This window comes from Balaenoptera ricei, chromosome 12 (genome assembly GCF_028023285.1).
Source record: "Balaenoptera ricei isolate mBalRic1 chromosome 12, mBalRic1.hap2, whole genome shotgun sequence".
In the NCBI taxonomy this organism is placed as follows: domain Eukaryota; kingdom Metazoa; phylum Chordata; class Mammalia; order Artiodactyla; family Balaenopteridae; genus Balaenoptera; species Balaenoptera ricei.
In genome coordinates, this window is record NC_082650.1 from 57602654 (window position 1) to 57621676 (window position 19023).

At 36.3% G+C, this 19023-nt stretch overlaps 1 protein-coding gene across 6 annotated transcripts in view; it reads right to left on the reverse strand.

The window, feature by feature from the left end:
* The window catches only part of GRIK2 (glutamate ionotropic receptor kainate type subunit 2), a 640311-nt gene that overhangs the window by 196448 nt on the left and 424840 nt on the right, over window positions 1-19023 (reverse strand). For all 6 annotated transcript variants that reach the window (XM_059942024.1, XM_059942025.1, XM_059942026.1 and 3 more), the window contains exon 9: window positions 16038-16151. In XM_059942024.1, coding sequence (XP_059798007.1) covers window positions 16038-16151 — 114 coding nt within the window. The remainder of the gene's footprint in view (window positions 1-16037; window positions 16152-19023) is intronic.

Consider the following 19023-nt stretch of genomic DNA (forward strand, 5'->3'; position numbering starts at 1 on the left):
TAAAACACAGAGATCAGGACCTGAGAATCAGATATTGATCTGAAAGGCAAGTTAGGCTGTAAGTACCTGCCATAATTCAGGACTTACTGGTCTTGCAGGTCTCATGATTGTCATCTGACACCCACAACTTTCCAGACTCAAAGAATAGTACATTTTTTCCCAGACTCTTTATATTCCTGGGAAGCCCTGAATTTATAATTACTTATCAAGCCAAACAGAATACAGCAGGTTTTAGGACAGAATCAACAGGAGCATCAGGAAAGGAAAGAAATGTTCAGCAGTATAGATTCACTGAAAACACACGTGTTCTCTAAGTGAACAATATCACCAATATTCATGATGCCAACCACCATCTATTTTGATAACTCCTAATATGATCTCCAGCCAGACCATTATCTTCAGGTATGGAACTACATGTCTAACTGCCAACCAGATCAATATACCATAGAAAAACTAAATGTAATATGTTCAAAATTAAATTCAACTTGTATTAATCCAATTTGCTTTTTCATATCAATTCTGTTTCCAGCCACATTTACCAGAAAATAAAAGTGTCCTAATCTCTGACCTCTTCTTAAACTCCAATTTGTAAACTGTTACTATATATCCCCCTTCCTCCACCCTAGATATCTTGGAAGTTGTATTTCCTTCCCCCAACCCTTTGGATAATGCCACAGTTTGGAACTTATCAGCTCCTACTCTTGCAATATTCTCTTGGCTGGTCTCACCCAATCCTAGCTTGTAAACTACATGCAATTCTATCTGCGATACTAAGAAGGATTTTTTAAAATCTCAATTTGATTATATGGTTCACGTACTTAAAATCCTTCAAAATTGCCCCATTACGAATAGCAGACAGCCTAAATTCCTTCAGGAGGCCTACAAAGGCTTTCTTCTCTGCTGTTGCCTGCCTGCTCACCCTCAAACACTACTTCTCTCCCACATTGTCTGTGCTCCATCTGTAGTGGACTACTTACAGGTAGTTATTCATATACTCTAAGCACTTTCACATGTCTGTGCCTTTTCCCACAGCCTGAAATATCTGGTATTCTTTCTTCACCTAATAGATTCCTAGTCCTAAAGCAAACAGAGCTCAAGATTTTGTGAAAAGTGGGCACTGGCATCCCCTCTCCTAATTCCTTACCAAAGTAGTTCTGAAGCACTGGGCAAATATGAAAATTCCCAATAGTAAAAAGTAAGAGTAATAAAGTCTTGCTAAAACTTGTGGGCATGGAATTCAGATAGGTACAGAAAATCATGTGTGGAAGATAATTGGTAGGTTGTAGGCAATGTGTAAAAACACTGGGGCAAGAGCATGAACACGTCATCAAAAAGGGCTTCATTCTACTTGAGAGATAAAACATGTTATGGACAGCTCTTAAGAAATAAGTTGTATAAGCAGACTGAAAAGAGAGGACTGGCTGTTGGTGATGACCTCTGTTTAAAAAAGAAGAATGGGCTCTTAGAATGGAAAACTGCAGATCCAAAATTCAGTCTATTTTCTTGTTTAGATGTAGGTGGCACCACTGTCCCACCACTGCAATAGTATGTTGCTGTTGGCAGAGTAGGGTGGTCAAGTTGACCTACTCATCTGGCTGGGATTCATGACCTTTTCTTTTTTTTTTTTTTTTAATTCCTGAAAATATACAGTTATAAGGCAATTGATAAGGAAACTTCACTATCTTTTTGAAAGAACTGACACTAAATGTAAGGCCACAGGAAACCAAAAAGCCTTGGTCTCCTAAAGGCAGCTGAAAAAATGCTTTGTTCTTTTCCCCATCAGAATTTCTTGCTCAGAGGTCCATACCCTGTACCAACCAGAAAACTAGATAGATTCTTCAACACATTTCTGGTAAACTACCCACCTCCCTTGCCCTGACCCTGGCAGAAAACTTAAGGAGAAATTGAATCGACGTGACCCTGGATTCACCATGCTAAAATCTAGAGAACTAAATTACAGTTTGTATCAGTCAAAATTAAGTTCTCCAGCCTGTTTTTCCTTCTTCATTGAGAATGCTAGCAGCCAGGATGATGTCACCTGGACTACGGGCTTTAGGATTCCTTTCAGAAATTATGCAACACAGAGAATAGATACATAGATGTAAGTATTTATTAGACCATCCAGATGGAAAGCCACAGCCCTCCCAAAACAGTCCACTGTTATCTGAATTTCAAAGCTTGATGTCATTTGAGAGATAAAGGTTCTGCATAACTCCAAAGCACTCTGCTAACCATTAAGCTGCACTACGTATTTTTTATTTTAAAAGTACCTTCAAAGCACTTTTCAGAGAAAAACTCAGCCTTATATAAATTTATCATTAAATTATTTAAAACAAAATAAATAGAGCGCTTAAGTAAAAAGAAGCTGGAAGACGGATAATCCAAAACACAAGGAAAGCAGGAGAAAAATAATAAGGAAATAGAAGAAAAAGAGGTGAAGTAGAAAATAGGAAGGAAGAAAATACCTTCTTATGCATCAATGCACCATTTAAAATTGACTCAAAAGGAAGTAATAAAATGAATAGGTCAGGGCTTCCCTGGTGGCACAGTGGTTAAGAATCCTCCTGCCGATGCAGGGAACACAGGTTCGAGCCCTGGTCCGGGAAGATCCCACGTGCCACGGAGCAACTAAGCCCGTGCGCCACAACTACTGAGCCTGTGTGCTGCAACTATTGAAGCCCCCGTGTCTAGAGCCCATGCTCCGCAACAAGAGAAGCCACCGCAAAAAGAAGCCCGTGCACCGCAACAAAGAGTAGCCCCTGCTCGCCGCAGCTAGAGAAAGCCCACGCGCAGCAACGAAGACCCAACTTAGCCAAAAATAAATTAATTAAATAAATAAATTTAAAAAAAAAAAAGAATAGGTCAGTAACCATAAAAGAAATTGTATCAGTTATTAAATAAATCTTCCTAGAAAAAAATCTAAATACTGTGGAGTTTTTATTTTTGCCCTAATATAAAACAAATAACCTCATGATACATAGACTGCTTTAGAGCATAGCAAATGCTGTGGAACCAGTTCCCTCCTTTTTAAATGAACTTAGCATAACACTGACATAAAAAGCTAACAAAATGGTGAAATACTGAAATTAAGGAGCAGTCACTATCAAATGTACCTAAAAACAATAGAGCAAACAAACAAAGCATAGCAGTCCACTGAAATATTTTTCAACCATAATCAATAATAGTTTATCTCTGGAATGCAACTATTTTTAATATTCAGAAATTGATTAACATATTCATCAGAAAAATAAATACAACTGGAAAAATTAATAATAATCTCCATAGATGACCAACGTATTCAATAATAATTAGTGCCCAATCTTGAAAAATAATTAATTGGAAAACTAGGAATAAAAAGTCTTCTTGAGGGCTTCCCTGGTGGCGCAGTGGTTGAGAATCTGCCTGCCAATGCAGGGGACACGGGTTCGAGCCCTGGTCTGGGAAGATCCCACATGCCGCGGAGCAACTAGGTCCGTGAGCCACAACTACTGAGCCTGCGCATCTGGAGCCTGTGCTCCGCAACAAGAGAGGCCGCGATAGTGAAGAGGCCCGCGCACTGCGATGAAGAGTGGCCCCTGCTTGCTGCAACTAGAGAAAGCCCTCGCACAGAAACGAAGACCCAACACAGCCAAAAAATAAACATAAAAATAAATAAATAAATAAATAAAACCCAGCACAACCAAATAAATAAATATTAAAACAAAAAAAAGTCTTCTTGAGAATACATCTATTATTGTACTTAATAAAGAAAATACTATCAAAACAAGGAAAACAGGCTCAGAGAGTGAAGTTCTCACCAAATACAAATGAAAATAAAACAGATAAAAGCAATTAAAATTAGTAAAGGCAGAGATGAAATTATAGCTCTGCATAAGAAGCATGATTAAATATCTAAACTACCAAAGACAATTACTTATAAATCTCTTACATATAGGAACATTTCTATAAAGTGACTCAAGGGAAACATTCAAAAATAAATTATTTTCCTATATTTATATTATAAAAAACATAAAATCACTTTGTCTGAACTCATAAGTCGGGCCCACTAATGTTGTTTTAAAAGATAATCAGCAATCTGTCCTCAGAAGCTCTATTTGACAGATATTCTACTGAAATTATGGTATATGGTCTCCTTTGAACTTTAGCTTATACTATCACTGTTTTCATTGTTTTTGCTTTGTTTTTTTCCTGAATCTTCAATGAGAATTTTATTGGAAAGTTAAGAAGGAGCGTATCTTTTACAGTATTAATGAGAATAACTCCTATTATGGACATCTAGTGAATACTTTGATTACAGATTTGCAGACAATTCTAATTGTTAGCACTGTACAACCAATACCAGAATAAATTAAAATGAGCACCAGTACTGAAAGAGTAGATTAAAGATGAAAAATAGAGTGCAAGTTTAAACAGAAAATGAGGCTCTTAACGAAGGGGACTTTTATGTTTTGTTCCTTCAGCTTCTGTTTTTCTTTAGATCTGACTTGGGAACATCATAAGTAGCTTTTCTAAAGTAACAGTTCAGCCCTTGTTGCCTGCTTCACAGCTGGTATAGGGGCTCCAGACCATCTGCCAACTGAGGAGTCAAGCCTTGGTCAAACACCTCCAAGCAGAATGAACCAATATTCTCATGTCCTAACTTTTAAACAGTTTGCATTTTTTCCCTCTGAAAATGGTTGGTTGTTCTTATGTTTATCCTAAATTGCTTCAAAAATATATATTATTGTTTATATATTATTTAAGAAAATTTCATGGAAACATTTATTATGTTGGTGAGAAATAACAGAGATTTTTAGAGCTTAATTCTTTTTGTTTTTCGTTTTAATTCTTCTTTTTTAACATCTTTATTGGAGTATAATTGCTTTACAATGGTGTGTTAGTTTCTGCTTTATAACAAAATGAATCAGCTATATATATACATACATCCCCATATCCCTTCCCTCTTGCGTCTCCCTCCCACCCTCCCTATCCCACCCCTCTAGGTGGTCACAAAGCACCGAGCTGATCTCCCTGTGCTATGCAGCTGCTTCCAACTAGCTATCTATTTTACGTTTGGTAGTGTATATATGTCCATGTCACTCTCTCACTTCGTCCCAGCTTACCCCTCCTCCTCCCTGTGTCCCCAAGTCCGTCCTCTACATCTGCGTCTTTATTCCTGTCCTGCCCCTAGGTTCATCAGAAACATTTTTTTTTTAGATTACATATATATGTGTTAGCATACAGTATTTGTTTTTCTCTTTCTGACTTAATTCACTCTGTATGACAGTCTCTAGGTCCATCCACCTCACTACAAATAACTCAGTTTCGTTTCATTTCTTTTTATGACTAATATTCCATTGTATATATGTGCCACATTTTCTTTATCCATTCATCTGTCGATGGACACTTAGGTTGCTTCCATGTCCTGGCTATTGTAAATAGAGCTGCAGAACATTGTGGTACATGATGCTTTTTGAATTACGGTTTTGAATTATGGTTTTCTCAGGGTATATGACCAGTAGTGGGATTGCTGGGTAGTATGGTAGTTCTATTTTTAGTTTTTTAAGGAACCTCCATACTGTTCTCCATAGTGGCTGTATCAATTTCCACTCCCACTAACAGTGCAAGAGGGTTCCCTTTTCTCCACACCTTCTCCAGCATTTACTGTCTGTAGATTTTTTGATGATGGCCATTCTGACTGGTGTGAGGTGATACCTCATTGTAGTTTTGATTTGCATTTCTCTAATGATTAGTGATGTTGAGCATCCTTTCCTGTGTGTGGTGGCAATCTGTATATCTTCTTTGGAGAAATGTCTATTTAGGTCTTCTGCCCATTTTTGGATTGGGTTGTTTGTTTTTTTGATATTGAGCTGCATGAGCTGCTTGTATATTTTGGAGATTAATCCTTTGTCAGTTGCTTCATTTGCAAATATTTTCTCCCATTCTGAGGGTTGTCTTTTCATCTTGTTTATGGTTTCCTTTGCTGTGCAAAAGGTTTTAAGTTTCATTAGGTCCCATTTGCTTATTTTTGTTTTTATTTCCATTTTAAATTTTATTTATTTATTTATTTATTTATGGCTGTGTTGGGTCTTTGTTTCTGTGCGAGGGCTTCCTCTAGCTGTGGCAAGCGGGGGCCACTCTTAATCGCGGTGCGCGGGCCTCTCACTATCGCGGCCTCTCTTGTTGTGGAGCACAGGCTCCAGACACGCAGGCTCAGTAATTGTGGCTCACAGGCCCAGTTGCTCCGTGGCATGTGGGATCTTCCCAGACCAGGGCCCGAACCCGTGTCCCCTGCATTGGCAGGCAGATTCTCAACCACTGCGCCACCAGGGAAGCCCTTTATTTCCATTTTAGAGCTTAAATCTTAATTAGCCAACTTTTGGTTAATAAGTAGGAAAGAAATTGTGAATCTCATAATTGGAAGATGATTAAAAAAGAAAAGAATTTTATATCTATCAGTTTTATACAAAATTTGTATTTAAGTGCTAATTTAGTTGATTATGTTTTATAAATTCTTTCAAAATAGATTCAGAAGATTGCTACATTATACATAAATGATTCATTTTAAGGTGCGTGTATTAATTTAAAATGCTATTTTTAAACCTGATGAGATTTAATGAGAATCCAGTATCATTAACATTTGTAAAGTTTATTGACTACTTGGTTTTATAACTTCTTATATTACCCAAGACCTGTAGACAATTTCACTTTTAATAATATCACCACTGGTCTAAACTACATCTTAGTCATTCTAAAATAATCTTGTTATTTTTTTCTTAGCTCAATTAAGGAAATGTCATAAATGTATGTAGTAAGCTTTGATCTTAAAAGTGGAAAGGGATCATATATTTAAGGGAATTAGTTAACAATAAACTTAACTACTACTATTTCATTACATTTTAATGATTCAGATTACCCTAAATGTAGTTGGAAAAATACATAGAAACCTAACTGCACAGGTCAACAAAAATGTTCCATTCATTTGGAACATGAATTTGTCAAGAAACGACCAATAAGAACAATAAGCAAGAGCTAAGCATAAATAATAATAACACAGTTGAATGTTATTACTCTATAGACAGGACAGTATTATTCATTTCTTTTTTCAGCCTCTGCCATTCCAACTGTTATGCTTTTACTGCTGTAGAGCTGTGAAATCTTTCCACTGTCTGAGCCCTGGTCTTTAAATTTCCTTCTAATCACCATGGCTCTTGGAGTCTGAACTCTGCCATCCCTAATTAACATTCAAGTCAGAAGCCTATGGTGCGCTACAGGTTATCACAATTGGAAGTGAGAATACCAGGAGGGCAAAGTGAAAAACCTAGCAGCTACCATCAGAACAACTTAATGTTTTCAACCAGAGGCAATACTAAAGATGACTGGTTTGTTAGGATCAAAAAGTACTGACAAGAGTCTCCATGTGAGCTCATATATTGTTCTCTTGCCCAGAAAACAAACCTCATTTTGACATCTCAAGACATTAAAAAAGCACTTTCACATGAACAGTCTGGATAGAAAATGAATAACTATAATAATCTGTGGCTTATGTTTTAAAGAAACAACAAAATAGTGTACCAGGTGTACAGAGCATGCCTATTAAGGTAGAATATTTTACCTTAATAATTTGTAATAAACTATGTTTATTATTTATTGATACTTTTAGCTTTTTTCAAAATTCAAGGGCATGCTGAGGAAATCTACAAAAATTACTTTCTTTTATTTTGTTTTGCAAGTCTACTAAGCAAAGGCCTCCTTTTTAATGCCTGATTCTCACATAATCACATACACGTACATACCTTAAATATACTACTTAGCTGCTGCAAACTGTGTTTACCTCCTTTCAGAAGAATAACTTCAGAGAATGTACATAATGTACAAAAAAATCTGTCTTTATTGGCCCTAATTATCATTCTAAGAAGAGTTTTTGTTTTCACTCTATACCTATAGAAAATCTGCTGGGATTTGGTAAGCTGAGAAGAATGTCTTTCTCCCTGAAATGTAGTATTTAATCACCCGAAATTGTAGTGAATCCTATAGAAATAATGACTGCGTAATAGGTTGAAATTAGCTTTCAAGAAAAAAAGGATAGGGCTTCCGAGGTGGCGCAGTGGTTGAGAATCTGCCTGCCAATGCAGGGGACGCGGGTTCGAGCCCTGGTCTGGGAAGATCCCACATGCCGCGGAGCGACTGGGCCCGTGAGCCACAATTGCTGAGCCTGCGCGTCTGGAGCCTGTGCTCCGCAACAAGAGAGGCCACGATAGTGAGAGGCCCGCGCACCGCGATGAGGAGTGGCCCCCGCTTGCCACAACTGGAGAAAGCTCTCGCACAGAAACGAAGACCCAACACAGCCATAAAATAAAATTAAAAAAATTAAAAAAAAAGAAAAAAGGATAGAATTCTGCTAGTTGTGCTTGTTCACCAACATTTCAGGAAAGATACTGATGTCAGAGCAATAAGGGTTTACAGGACAGTTTGGCTTAGTGATTATCATTCATATTTTAGTAAAAACTGGTATGCTATTTAATTCCTCCACTTGACTGAATTATCAGTTTAGATTGGAGATATTGGTTGTTACTGTCTTTCTTCTGGTATTTGTATTTTGGCCATTAAATATTTCATTAGCTTAATTTCCAAGTGAAAGAAGAAAGAGGGAAAAAAATAAAAGCTGAAACTCCAATCAATCAAATGTGTCATTTCACTGCTTTTCCAGTAAAAGGTTTGATGGGGAGGGAGACTGCACCTATTAGCTAATCTCCAAACTGCATTTCATTTCTGAATCTAATTTATTATCCCCTTACATGGATAATCAAGATTTGACTACACAAAATTATTGCCAACATCTCCATTCAGATATGCCTAAACAGAACTCATTATCCCCCCTCCCAACATCTTTATCATGCTCTGTGGCAACGCTAATGCCCTGCCTCTTAGGCTTTTAACCTTGAAGTCCTCGTCCACCTTTCTCAATTGTTTTTGTCCCACGTGTAATCCATTCCCAAGAAATCTCATACACGATTGTTTCAATGTTGTCATCTCTTTCCTCTTGCCTCTGGGTACAATGTCTCTTAAATCAGACTCTGTAAAGCCTCCATTCAGTAGTACCCAAGAACAAACCATACCTCCCTTGTTCAAAATGTTACTTGACTCACTTCTTTGTTAAACTCTCTTAGAATAATCCATCCTTTCTTTCTTTTTGGTATCTGAATTATGAATATGAAATTTAAAGAGACTGGGGTATCCACTCTGGCCTGAGTGAATAGAAAAGCACTGGAACCATAAACAGAGCTTAGAAATATAGGAGAAACAGATATTTTAAGGTCGGAGTTGTAGAAGGAGGTTTGAATCATGCTGAGTTTGATCCTCAACATGCAGGTAGATATATGTCCTATGAGCAGCTGCAAATTTACATCCGAGTCTCAGATCAAGGGCATAGTTAAAATTTAGATTATACAATTTTACACGGTACTATTGTGATTACATCTTTGAAAATGAGAAAGCTAAAGCAAAATTATCTCATTTCCATGTAGTTTGCTGTGGTTAAGCTGAACCAAAAATTCATATTTCTCCAATCATTCTTCTAGAACTTAAAATATATTGCTAATAATAAAATAATCTTCCAAAAATTATGGTGTTGACAATAGTGTTGGCAGTGAAAAAGAATATAACAACAAAATGAAAATACTTAAGTGTCTTTATTATGGTAGCATTTTAAAATTAGATTGAATAAAGAAGGAGGAAGGAAGCAGGTGTGTGTGTGTGTGTGTGATTATGTGGTAAAAAATGAGGTTCTGGTCACTTACAGAGCCTCTAAAGATTGGGACACTAAGGTTTAAAAAATTATGCCTAATTTCACATTAAAACAAACAGCTTTCTTTCTCTATGATACCACCACCAATAGTTTTATGTTGATCTGGCTAATCTGGAGGTCTAGGAGAATATGAGAATTTATTTGAAATAAAATACATCAAGCTATTAGAGCAAGAATGAAAAGGAGGAATGCAGGGCAAGCATGATCCCTGAAACAGGAGGAAAAAATATGGTGAGAAAAGGTTTGGTTGCCTTTGAATAAGCTGGTTGCAGGGATGGGGTACAAGCAGCCTGAGTTTGAATGAGGCACTCATCTCACATTAACATGTATAAGTAGTACTTATACATGTACTACTTATACATGTATACCTACTGTATCTTCCTTAAATTATTTTGATATTACTAGCTCCACAACACATGTTTAAAATTGCTTAGAAATTGTATAGATCTCGATAAGAATGAAAAACCTTTTTTCTTTGTGAAGCTGCATTATTTGGGTTTCCAAGCCCGAATGCTAGTAACTCTCTAAGGACTATGTGCTTACACGGGTTCGAGCCCTGGTCTGGGAAGATCCCACATGCCGCGGAGCGGCTGGGCCCGTGAGCCACAACTACTGAGCCTGCGCGTCTGGAGCCTGTGCTCCACAACAAGAGAGGCCGCGATAGTGAGAGGCCCGCGCACCGCGATGAAGAGTGGCCCCCGCTTGCCGCAACTAGAGAAAGCTCTCGCAGAGAAACGAAGACCCAACACAGCCAAAAATAAATAAATAAATAAATAATAAAAAAAAACTATGTGCTTGACAGTCACTCTGTGACAACGGAACGAGAAGAATCAGAGGGAAAACCCTATTGCAGGGACAGATTTGAAGGCCTAGAAATCTGCTTTTGTTGATATTATGGAAGAAGTTGCAGAACCATTTAGGGGACAATTCAGTCACTTCTCTCTTTTGTACTGTAATTCCTTCCACTGTCCTTGGGAGTTTGCTCCCAGATAAGCCTCCTCTATCTGTGGGCTGCAACAATAAAGCCTAACAAGCCTAAGCAAGTAAACTCAGTACTGAAATACACAACCTTCCAGGAAGTGTTAAGAAAATAAAAAATAAGACTAAGTTGCAGATGCAAGCACATTTGTTCAATTCATTGAGCAACCGGGAAGAAAGAACCTACTTAAGAGTAAGTGACTTTTCTGAAAAAGTCACCAAATTTATAGTCATTTTCATGCTAAAGTGCTACTAGTCGTTAAGGGAAAGAACATGTACAGTGGCATTTAGTGCTAGGAATCTTTTGATGGACAAAAATCAATTATTATACAGGAGCCGCATAGTGGGGAGCACTCAACGTATTTAGAAAGGCCTGAAAAATCTATTGAAAACCAAGAACACAGAGGGAAAACAGGCATTCCTTCTGTGAACTTAAATAAATATTCAGCCACCGGATACTGCCCCTAGCTAGTGTATCCATAGCAGTAAGGACAACAGGATGAGGCTAATAAACTGAAAATAGAGCACACATTGTTCTCAAAAGCTCTCTATGTCTCATTCAGAAAGAGTATTTTTGTTATTATTTTTGGTGATTAGGAATTTATATTTTAACAATTGTTATGCAATAAATGAAATCATCATATATGAAAACACGGTTCTAAGGTTGATATCTGTAATTCCAATAATAATGATAAACACAAGAAGCAAGGGAATTTTAACCACTGAATCTGAAATTCAAAAGCCAGAGTGGTAATATGAGGAATATGAAAGAGCGGGCATGAGTAGGCTGGAGTTTTAGGTCTAGACCTGCAGGTGAGGTTACATAATTTCCAAATTGTATGACATCATTTAAGTCAAAACTAAAAAAATAAATATTTAAAAAATTGTTTAGAGCTTTCTAAAATGAACTCATTCCATGATATGACTACTGATATATACTACGCCCATACAGTGTATTGGGCGTAGGTTATATTGTTGAAGAGGAGCAAAAATCATTAGTAAACAAGATGCTTAATCTCAATTCTAAAGAGAAAAAGTGAGATAAGCCCCATTACTCTTTTGATTGCCCAGAAAAATCTGAGATTATGGTTTAAAGAAGCTGTAAGAAAACTGAGTGCTAAATTAGGAGAGGGGAGAAACAAGAGGCCCGAGGCATCCAAGAAAGAGTAGCCTAAATCTTGGCCCCTGAGGAAACGTCTAGATGTCTAGGGACACACCTGTAACGCCATCACAGTGCTCTAGCATATGTGGGATTTCTGGATGAGAAGCACTTCTTTAGGTGAACAATTCTCAATCAAGATGCTATTCTGGTCATAATCTATAGTTGTTAGACTTTTCCATCCTGGGCCACTAGAGACTTCATTTTACAGTATTGGTTGCTCAAGTTGGACACACAGATTGGTTGAAAGCCCACTTCTCTACTTTCTAGCTCTGTGACCATGAGCAGGTTACTTAGGCAATCTGAATACCAGCTTTCCCACCTGTAAAAGAGTATGGATAATGGTATCTACCTCAAAAGGTTATTATGACAATTAAATGAGTAAATCTATGAGTAGTGCTTTGAACAATGTCTAGCAGAGAGCAGACATACCAAAAATGTGTATTTTTTTTTTTTTAATGAACCGTATTCATATAATCTTATTTAATGAAGCTGAGAAGCAGATAAAAGAACCAGCCTCAGTTATCATGGTCTTCTTTCAATTTTGCAAATTTTTCAAGATCTTTCCTGCTTTAGGGCCCTTGCATATGCTGTTCTCTCTGCTGAGAATATTCCTTTCCCCTCTCTTTGCCTTGATAATTTCTTCTCAAACTTCAACTCTCTATCCTTCTGCAGTGAGACCTAACCTGGCCCATCCTTCCACTCCTGGTCCCTGGTGTAACTCTGGATCATTCTGTAAAAGGCATCACACAATTTATCTTTCTCTTATATCTCAATCACAAGTGGTGTGTGGTACGTGTGTGTGTGTGTGTGTGTGTGTGTGTGTAGTTCTCCTTATGAATCCTACTATTTTCTAAGCTCCATAAGGGCAGAGACGGTGTCTATTTTCTCCATCAAATATAGTGGTTATCACAAAGCCTGGTATATCATCATCACTAAGTATATATTTGTTAAATACAAAAAGAATGAATAAAAAAATAAATAAATAAAATTCAAAAGAAATGGAGCTGATTATGATAAGCACACTGATAATGCCAAATTCTAGAAAACCTCACTGGCTTTTTTTAAGACACATAATAAAAATGTCAAACAAGAAGCATTAAGTGAACTTCTCTCTGTGGAGATATCACTATTCACAACATAGCCAGAATCTCCTCTGAGATTTTCCAAGAGAGAAAAGGACAAAATAATCATACAATAAATCAAATGATCATACTTCCTTATAAAATATAAATTAAGTATCAATAAATTATATCAAGCTGGCTTATATAAATAATGTAAATAATCTCTTCAAATCTTTTCCTGATTGTGGATACTCTGTGATCAGAGTATTCAGAAAAAGAAGTTTTTCAACTAAGTGATATAAAAACAAATAACGTACCTTTCTTTTTAACAAAAATCACAATCTCTTTGAAACTAATACAGTGACATAGTCTAAAATATAAGTAACCTATTTATTAAAATGTAAACTTAAGAGTATGTTCCAGAGTTGATCTTACATCTTGGTTATATGGAGCAATGATCTGAGGAGTAGTTCTCAGTCATCATTATAGGTCAGAATTACCTGTGGAACTTAAAAAAATGAATATGTCCTACAGTTAAAGGTAGCAATAACTTTTTAAAAGCTTTATGCCTGGCTCTGATATGAAGGTAAGATTAAATACCACTTGTTTTTGAATAGATATAAAATTGTTTATTATTGAGAAAAATATTTGGATACTTTTTATAAAATAACTCTGAGTAATTAAACAATACTGAGAAATTGTATGGGTAGTCTTAATCACCTGCTTTGTCTGGACAAGAAGTTTGCAATAACCTGCACACTTGAAAAATATTTAAATACAGCCATTTAAAAGTTGCTTATCCCCCTAATTTTCTGCTTAATTAAATATCGTTTATTTTATTTAATTTGACAAATATTTATTGAGCCCCTCCTATGCCCAAGTCACTCTTCTCTGACACTAAGAGATCTAAAAAGTGTAAAATTTGATTATTGGCCTTGTACAGATCCATGCCAAATAGAGACCCAGATATATACAAAATTTCTAAAATAAAAAAAATGCATGGTAAGTGCTATGATAGAGTATTATGATACATGAAGTGTACACTCCTCTGCCTGCCCCAAACATTCACAACTAAATGAAAAGATCAAAGAGTTTCACAGAGAGCATGTCATCTGAGATGGGTCTGGAAGGATGAAAACTTTTTCACAGGGGATCATAAAGAAGTGAGCAAAGATTTGGAGCCATAAAATAAGTGATGCATTTGAGAGTTTGGCTGGATCAGGAAGAACACAGAAAGGAGTATGGGGGCTGGTTGCTGAAGATGACAGGTGTCCCTTGCCCAGCACTCTTTACTCTGTGAGCATTGTAGAGGCACATGTGGTGTAAAAACAGGAGGCTTAGTCAGATCCTAATCCTCCAAGGAATGGTCGGTGATGTTTGGAGAAATATTGCACACATGAAATAACGTAAGAATAATATAGTATTAATTCTAAATAATATAAACTACTGACAAGTTCTATATTTCAGAAATGGAGAGAAACATATTGCAAACAAAGGGAACGGGGCTAACACAATCATAGTAATAGGCTAACTGATTACCCCAGTTCAGTTAAAATGCAGGATTCCTGAAGGGAGTAATAGGAAATGACAACAGAAAGGTGGGAGAAGACAAGACTGTAGAAAGCTTTGAATGTCAGGGTCAAAACTTGGGGGCCTTTTTAATGGTCAATATGGATTCACTAAAGACTTGTAAGTAGAGAAGCAGGAAATGACAGAGTTAGATCTTCACAGTGGAGAGTGAAGTGTATTGCAAAGGGAGAAGGTTGTCAGCAGGAGGGATAGTTACATAGTTACTGTAATTGTCCCAGCAGCAGGTTATGAGATCCAGGATATACTGGCAGAAAAAGGAAATATTAGTGCCCTGTGAGGACATTCCATCTGAGGACCAGGGCTGGTGGATTGGTGGGTTTGAGAGTTATCTTTGAAAAGAGAAGGAGATATAAAATTAAGTTAAAGGAACCAGCGAAGTTTGGATATGATGGAGCAAGTATTTACTGAGGTTCTTAGCAAGGGAGTAATTAAAACTCCTTATGAACTTCCATCACTGTCATTTCCTGATTACGAGTTTTGCTTCATTATCAAGAGTCTTTAACACTAGCCATTTTGTTTTGACATGCCTAGAGATCTGGCATCCTTTGTTGTTACTACAAGGACAAGATTATGAATTCTTCCTGGCTTGATTTGCCACCATAAATCAAATTTAGAAATTATATAAATGCTAAAATTGTGTGGAGGTTTGTTCTGGACAATAATCTTACATTCCTATTGATTACCTGGGGAATCATAAGAACTAGTATTGATAAATTTATTCTGTAGGTAAAAGTACTCACTAAATCATCAGCCCCTTGCTTGTCCTAAAATTAAGATTCCCATTTGCAAATGGCACAGTAGGCATACGTAAACATTACTGTGTGATCCAATTAAAATATATAATTATAAGAGGGGTAAAAATATCCAGCTTATCAGTATTAATTTAATTCTGTTGGTGATGAAAATATTTCTGGCCTAAAACAGCACTTGTCATTTGATTTCATTAGGGAGATTAGTAAAGTAAAAGTGAATTCGCCATGATGAAAACAATTAAATTGAAATCAAGGTTAAAATATAATTATAACAGAAATAGTCCTGAAAAATAAATGGTATGCCCTCTGAAATATATTTCCAGGAGATGAAAGCAGAAACAAAGTTCACATGCAGCTCCTCACATAAGTATATTTATACAGCTGCATGTCTGTGTACTTTTCAAATCTTAACATTGATAATTTTTCAATAGCAACTAATTTTGTAGAAACATAAAGATTTCCAGTAATATATGAAGTGGTATTATTAATCAACATAAGCAGCCCAAACATTAATATAGTTTATATCATTAAAAGCTAACCAAATAAAACTGTGACTAAATTAACATTGACTTATCTGTTATACAGTAATTGCTAAATAACTGTAAAATATATTACATTCTGTTCATTACTACTCCAATTATAATGTCCTTTTCTATCCATTTCCATGTTTACCTACATTTATCTAAAAAGAATGGAAAAACACTTACCAAAATGGTGGTAACGATCAAAGAACGATTGGATAAGGAATCTGTGATGTTGGTTGGCTTTCCCTTTTGACTTTCTGTCATATTCAGGCCACTGGCTGGATCCCAAGTTCCAATCTATAAAATAGCATATGTACTTTGTAAATCGTCCATCAGGCACCTGGGAGAGAGCACTGCAGAGAAAGTTAAGACTGCTAACACTTATTATTCACATCTGCTGCGTTACCTGCTGTTGTTGAAGTAAAGGCTGCTTGTTTTAAGCATGATTCACTGCTTTGTGAAGTGTGTCCACTGAAGTGTGACATTAAAGAACAAAATGATCCATTGCACTTCTACAGTCAATGTGGGAGCTTAATTTTCCATTCAGACTTTCATTCACCAAGATAAACTACTGCTGATGATACCTTGATAGCTGGCTGGAAACTCATTAATAGCACATATTTTTGACAGTAATGGATCTATCTTATCCTCTCATTACAATGATATGACATGCCATATTATATGGACAAAGCTAAAGACAGAGCAAAACCTGGGGATCCAGGGTAAATTAATAGGTAAAAGCAGGCTTAAAAGAGGCATTAATTCGTATTCACAAAACCCCCAGTAGGGCAAAATCATACCCCAAATTACCTGCAGAGCTTTTAAAAATATACTTTTGCAGCTTATAAAATACTCCAAGGAAAGGAGATTACAGCATAATCTCATCTGGATAACCCATTCTAATACTTCTACTTGTATTCTATTCAATATGTATTTTAATTTAACTAATACCCTCTGATAGATTAGGCCATATACTCTCTGTGTTCAGACATTTTATACTCACTGAACACAGTCTATATGATGACATAGAGCTACCTCTGGAGATACATATAAGCATAAGATGCCACTAAATACATAGATTGGGTGGTTTGCATACATGCACCTGCACCATTGCATGTCATGTAACAATGGCGACCACTAAAGGAAAGCAGAAGCAAAAGGAGACACAGAGTCAGTATTTCTTAGTCAGCATTACTTTTCCCCACCCTCTCAAACCTGGGAGTCATCAGTAGTGAAATCTGTCTTATGTATGCCCCTAGCCAATTACCCAACTTGTTTTCCTCAAATGAAGCTATAAATTATCAATTTCTTTTTAAAATAAAGTTTTGTACATACAGATCTTCCTCAACTTATGGATGAACCCATCATAAGTTGAAAACATTGTTAAATCAGAAATGCATTTAGTACACCAACCTACCAAACAACATAGATTAGCCCAGCCTACTTTAAACGTGCTCAGAACACTTACATTAGTCTACAGTTGTAGTCAAAATCATCTAGCACAAAGCCTATTTTATAATAAAATGTTGAATATCTCATGTAACTTATAGAATACTATACTGAACTATAATGAAAAACACGCTGGTTATATGTACAACAGGATGCTTGTAAGTGTATTAGTTGTTTACCCTGGTGATGGAGTGGCTGACTGGGAGTTGTGGCTCAGAAATTATCGTACTACATATCACTTGCTCAGAAAAAAAGATCAGAATTCAAAATTCAAAATACAGTCTCTACTGAATATCTATCATTTTTGCACCATCACCATCATAAAGTTGAAAAATCATAAGTTGGGAACTGTTTGTAAATTATCTTTAATGTGACATTGATTTAGCAGGTAACACTTACTCTGGTCTACCTAAATATGCTAACAAGGGTCTCATCAGCATAAATCCAAATTAAATGTTATGATCTTTTTATTTTCGTTATATTTTATCATACATACTCTTTTTGATCTCTCTATTTGCATAGCTTTCTTAGTAACTTTTTAAGATATCTATCTCCGTTTAATTGGAGAAGCACAAAAGTAGAAATGTTAATAACTTCTGTTCTTCATAAGAATAGATATGTCATTCTAATAGTTGTACATAAAAGTAAATCTCAGTGTTTTTCTTCAAGAACTTATTTGATTATACTAGGAATTCAATATAAATGTTTTTAGTGATGTTTAAAAAAAACCTCTTGCCATATTTTCTCATATTTACTTAATTTTCCTCTTACCGTTAAAAACTATATATATTCCTAATGTTTGTGTCAGTTAAGAAAAAAAGTCAAATAATACAGTAAGGGGAAAAAAAAGAAAAAAAATCTTGATTCAGCATTCTTTCCAAAGTAAATTACCTGCTGATCTTTTAAATTACTTTAGACTGTGACTACCATGAGGTCATAAAGACAGAGACGAATTATAATTTAGGGTCAATAATGGAAGGTTTTCAAGGGCCGGACGGGTAGCATCAATGTGTGACGTGAAAGGGCATAAGCCAGTAGTAAGAATTTCCAGGCTAGGGAGTGAAGTTTTTAAATCTCACATAAATCTCAAGGCAGAATAGCAAGAGGGGCCACAATCCCAACCCGCTCTGCTGTGTGCCTTGGGCTGCATGTTCCCAGAGCAGGTACTTTTTTCAAGTTCCCAGCAAGGCATCACTAGAGTTAGCAGAGGCCCTGCTGGGGACCTGGGTGGAGGACAGAGGGGATGTCAAACCTAGAATGCCTGCTGACCTGCTTAAATTGTTTCAAATTCAAAATCATTAAAAAAAAAAAAAAAAAACTACTCTGTTGGCTAAACAAGACATCTGCAGATTGTATTTTGCAGTCACTGCCATTTTTCTGCCCCTGATCTATAATTAATACCTATTACACATTTGTCCCTTGGATTTTATTTCCCTTTTTTTCACTATTGGTTAAATAGTTAGATTTCTTTCAGACATGTAATTCTACCAGCCAAAGCACTGGCAGACATCATTCGCCCACTGTCACCTGCCAAATGATACCCTCAAGCTTGACCAGTAAGTTTTTCAACTTTCTAATCAAATTACTAATACAAAATATTGCCCATTTCACTTACATCATCCTCCAAGATTACTTTTATAAAAAATAATTTAGCTGGATGTTCATTCTTCTAAACATACTTATCTAGTTTCATCCTCTGTCAGTTGCTTTTCTAGTACTA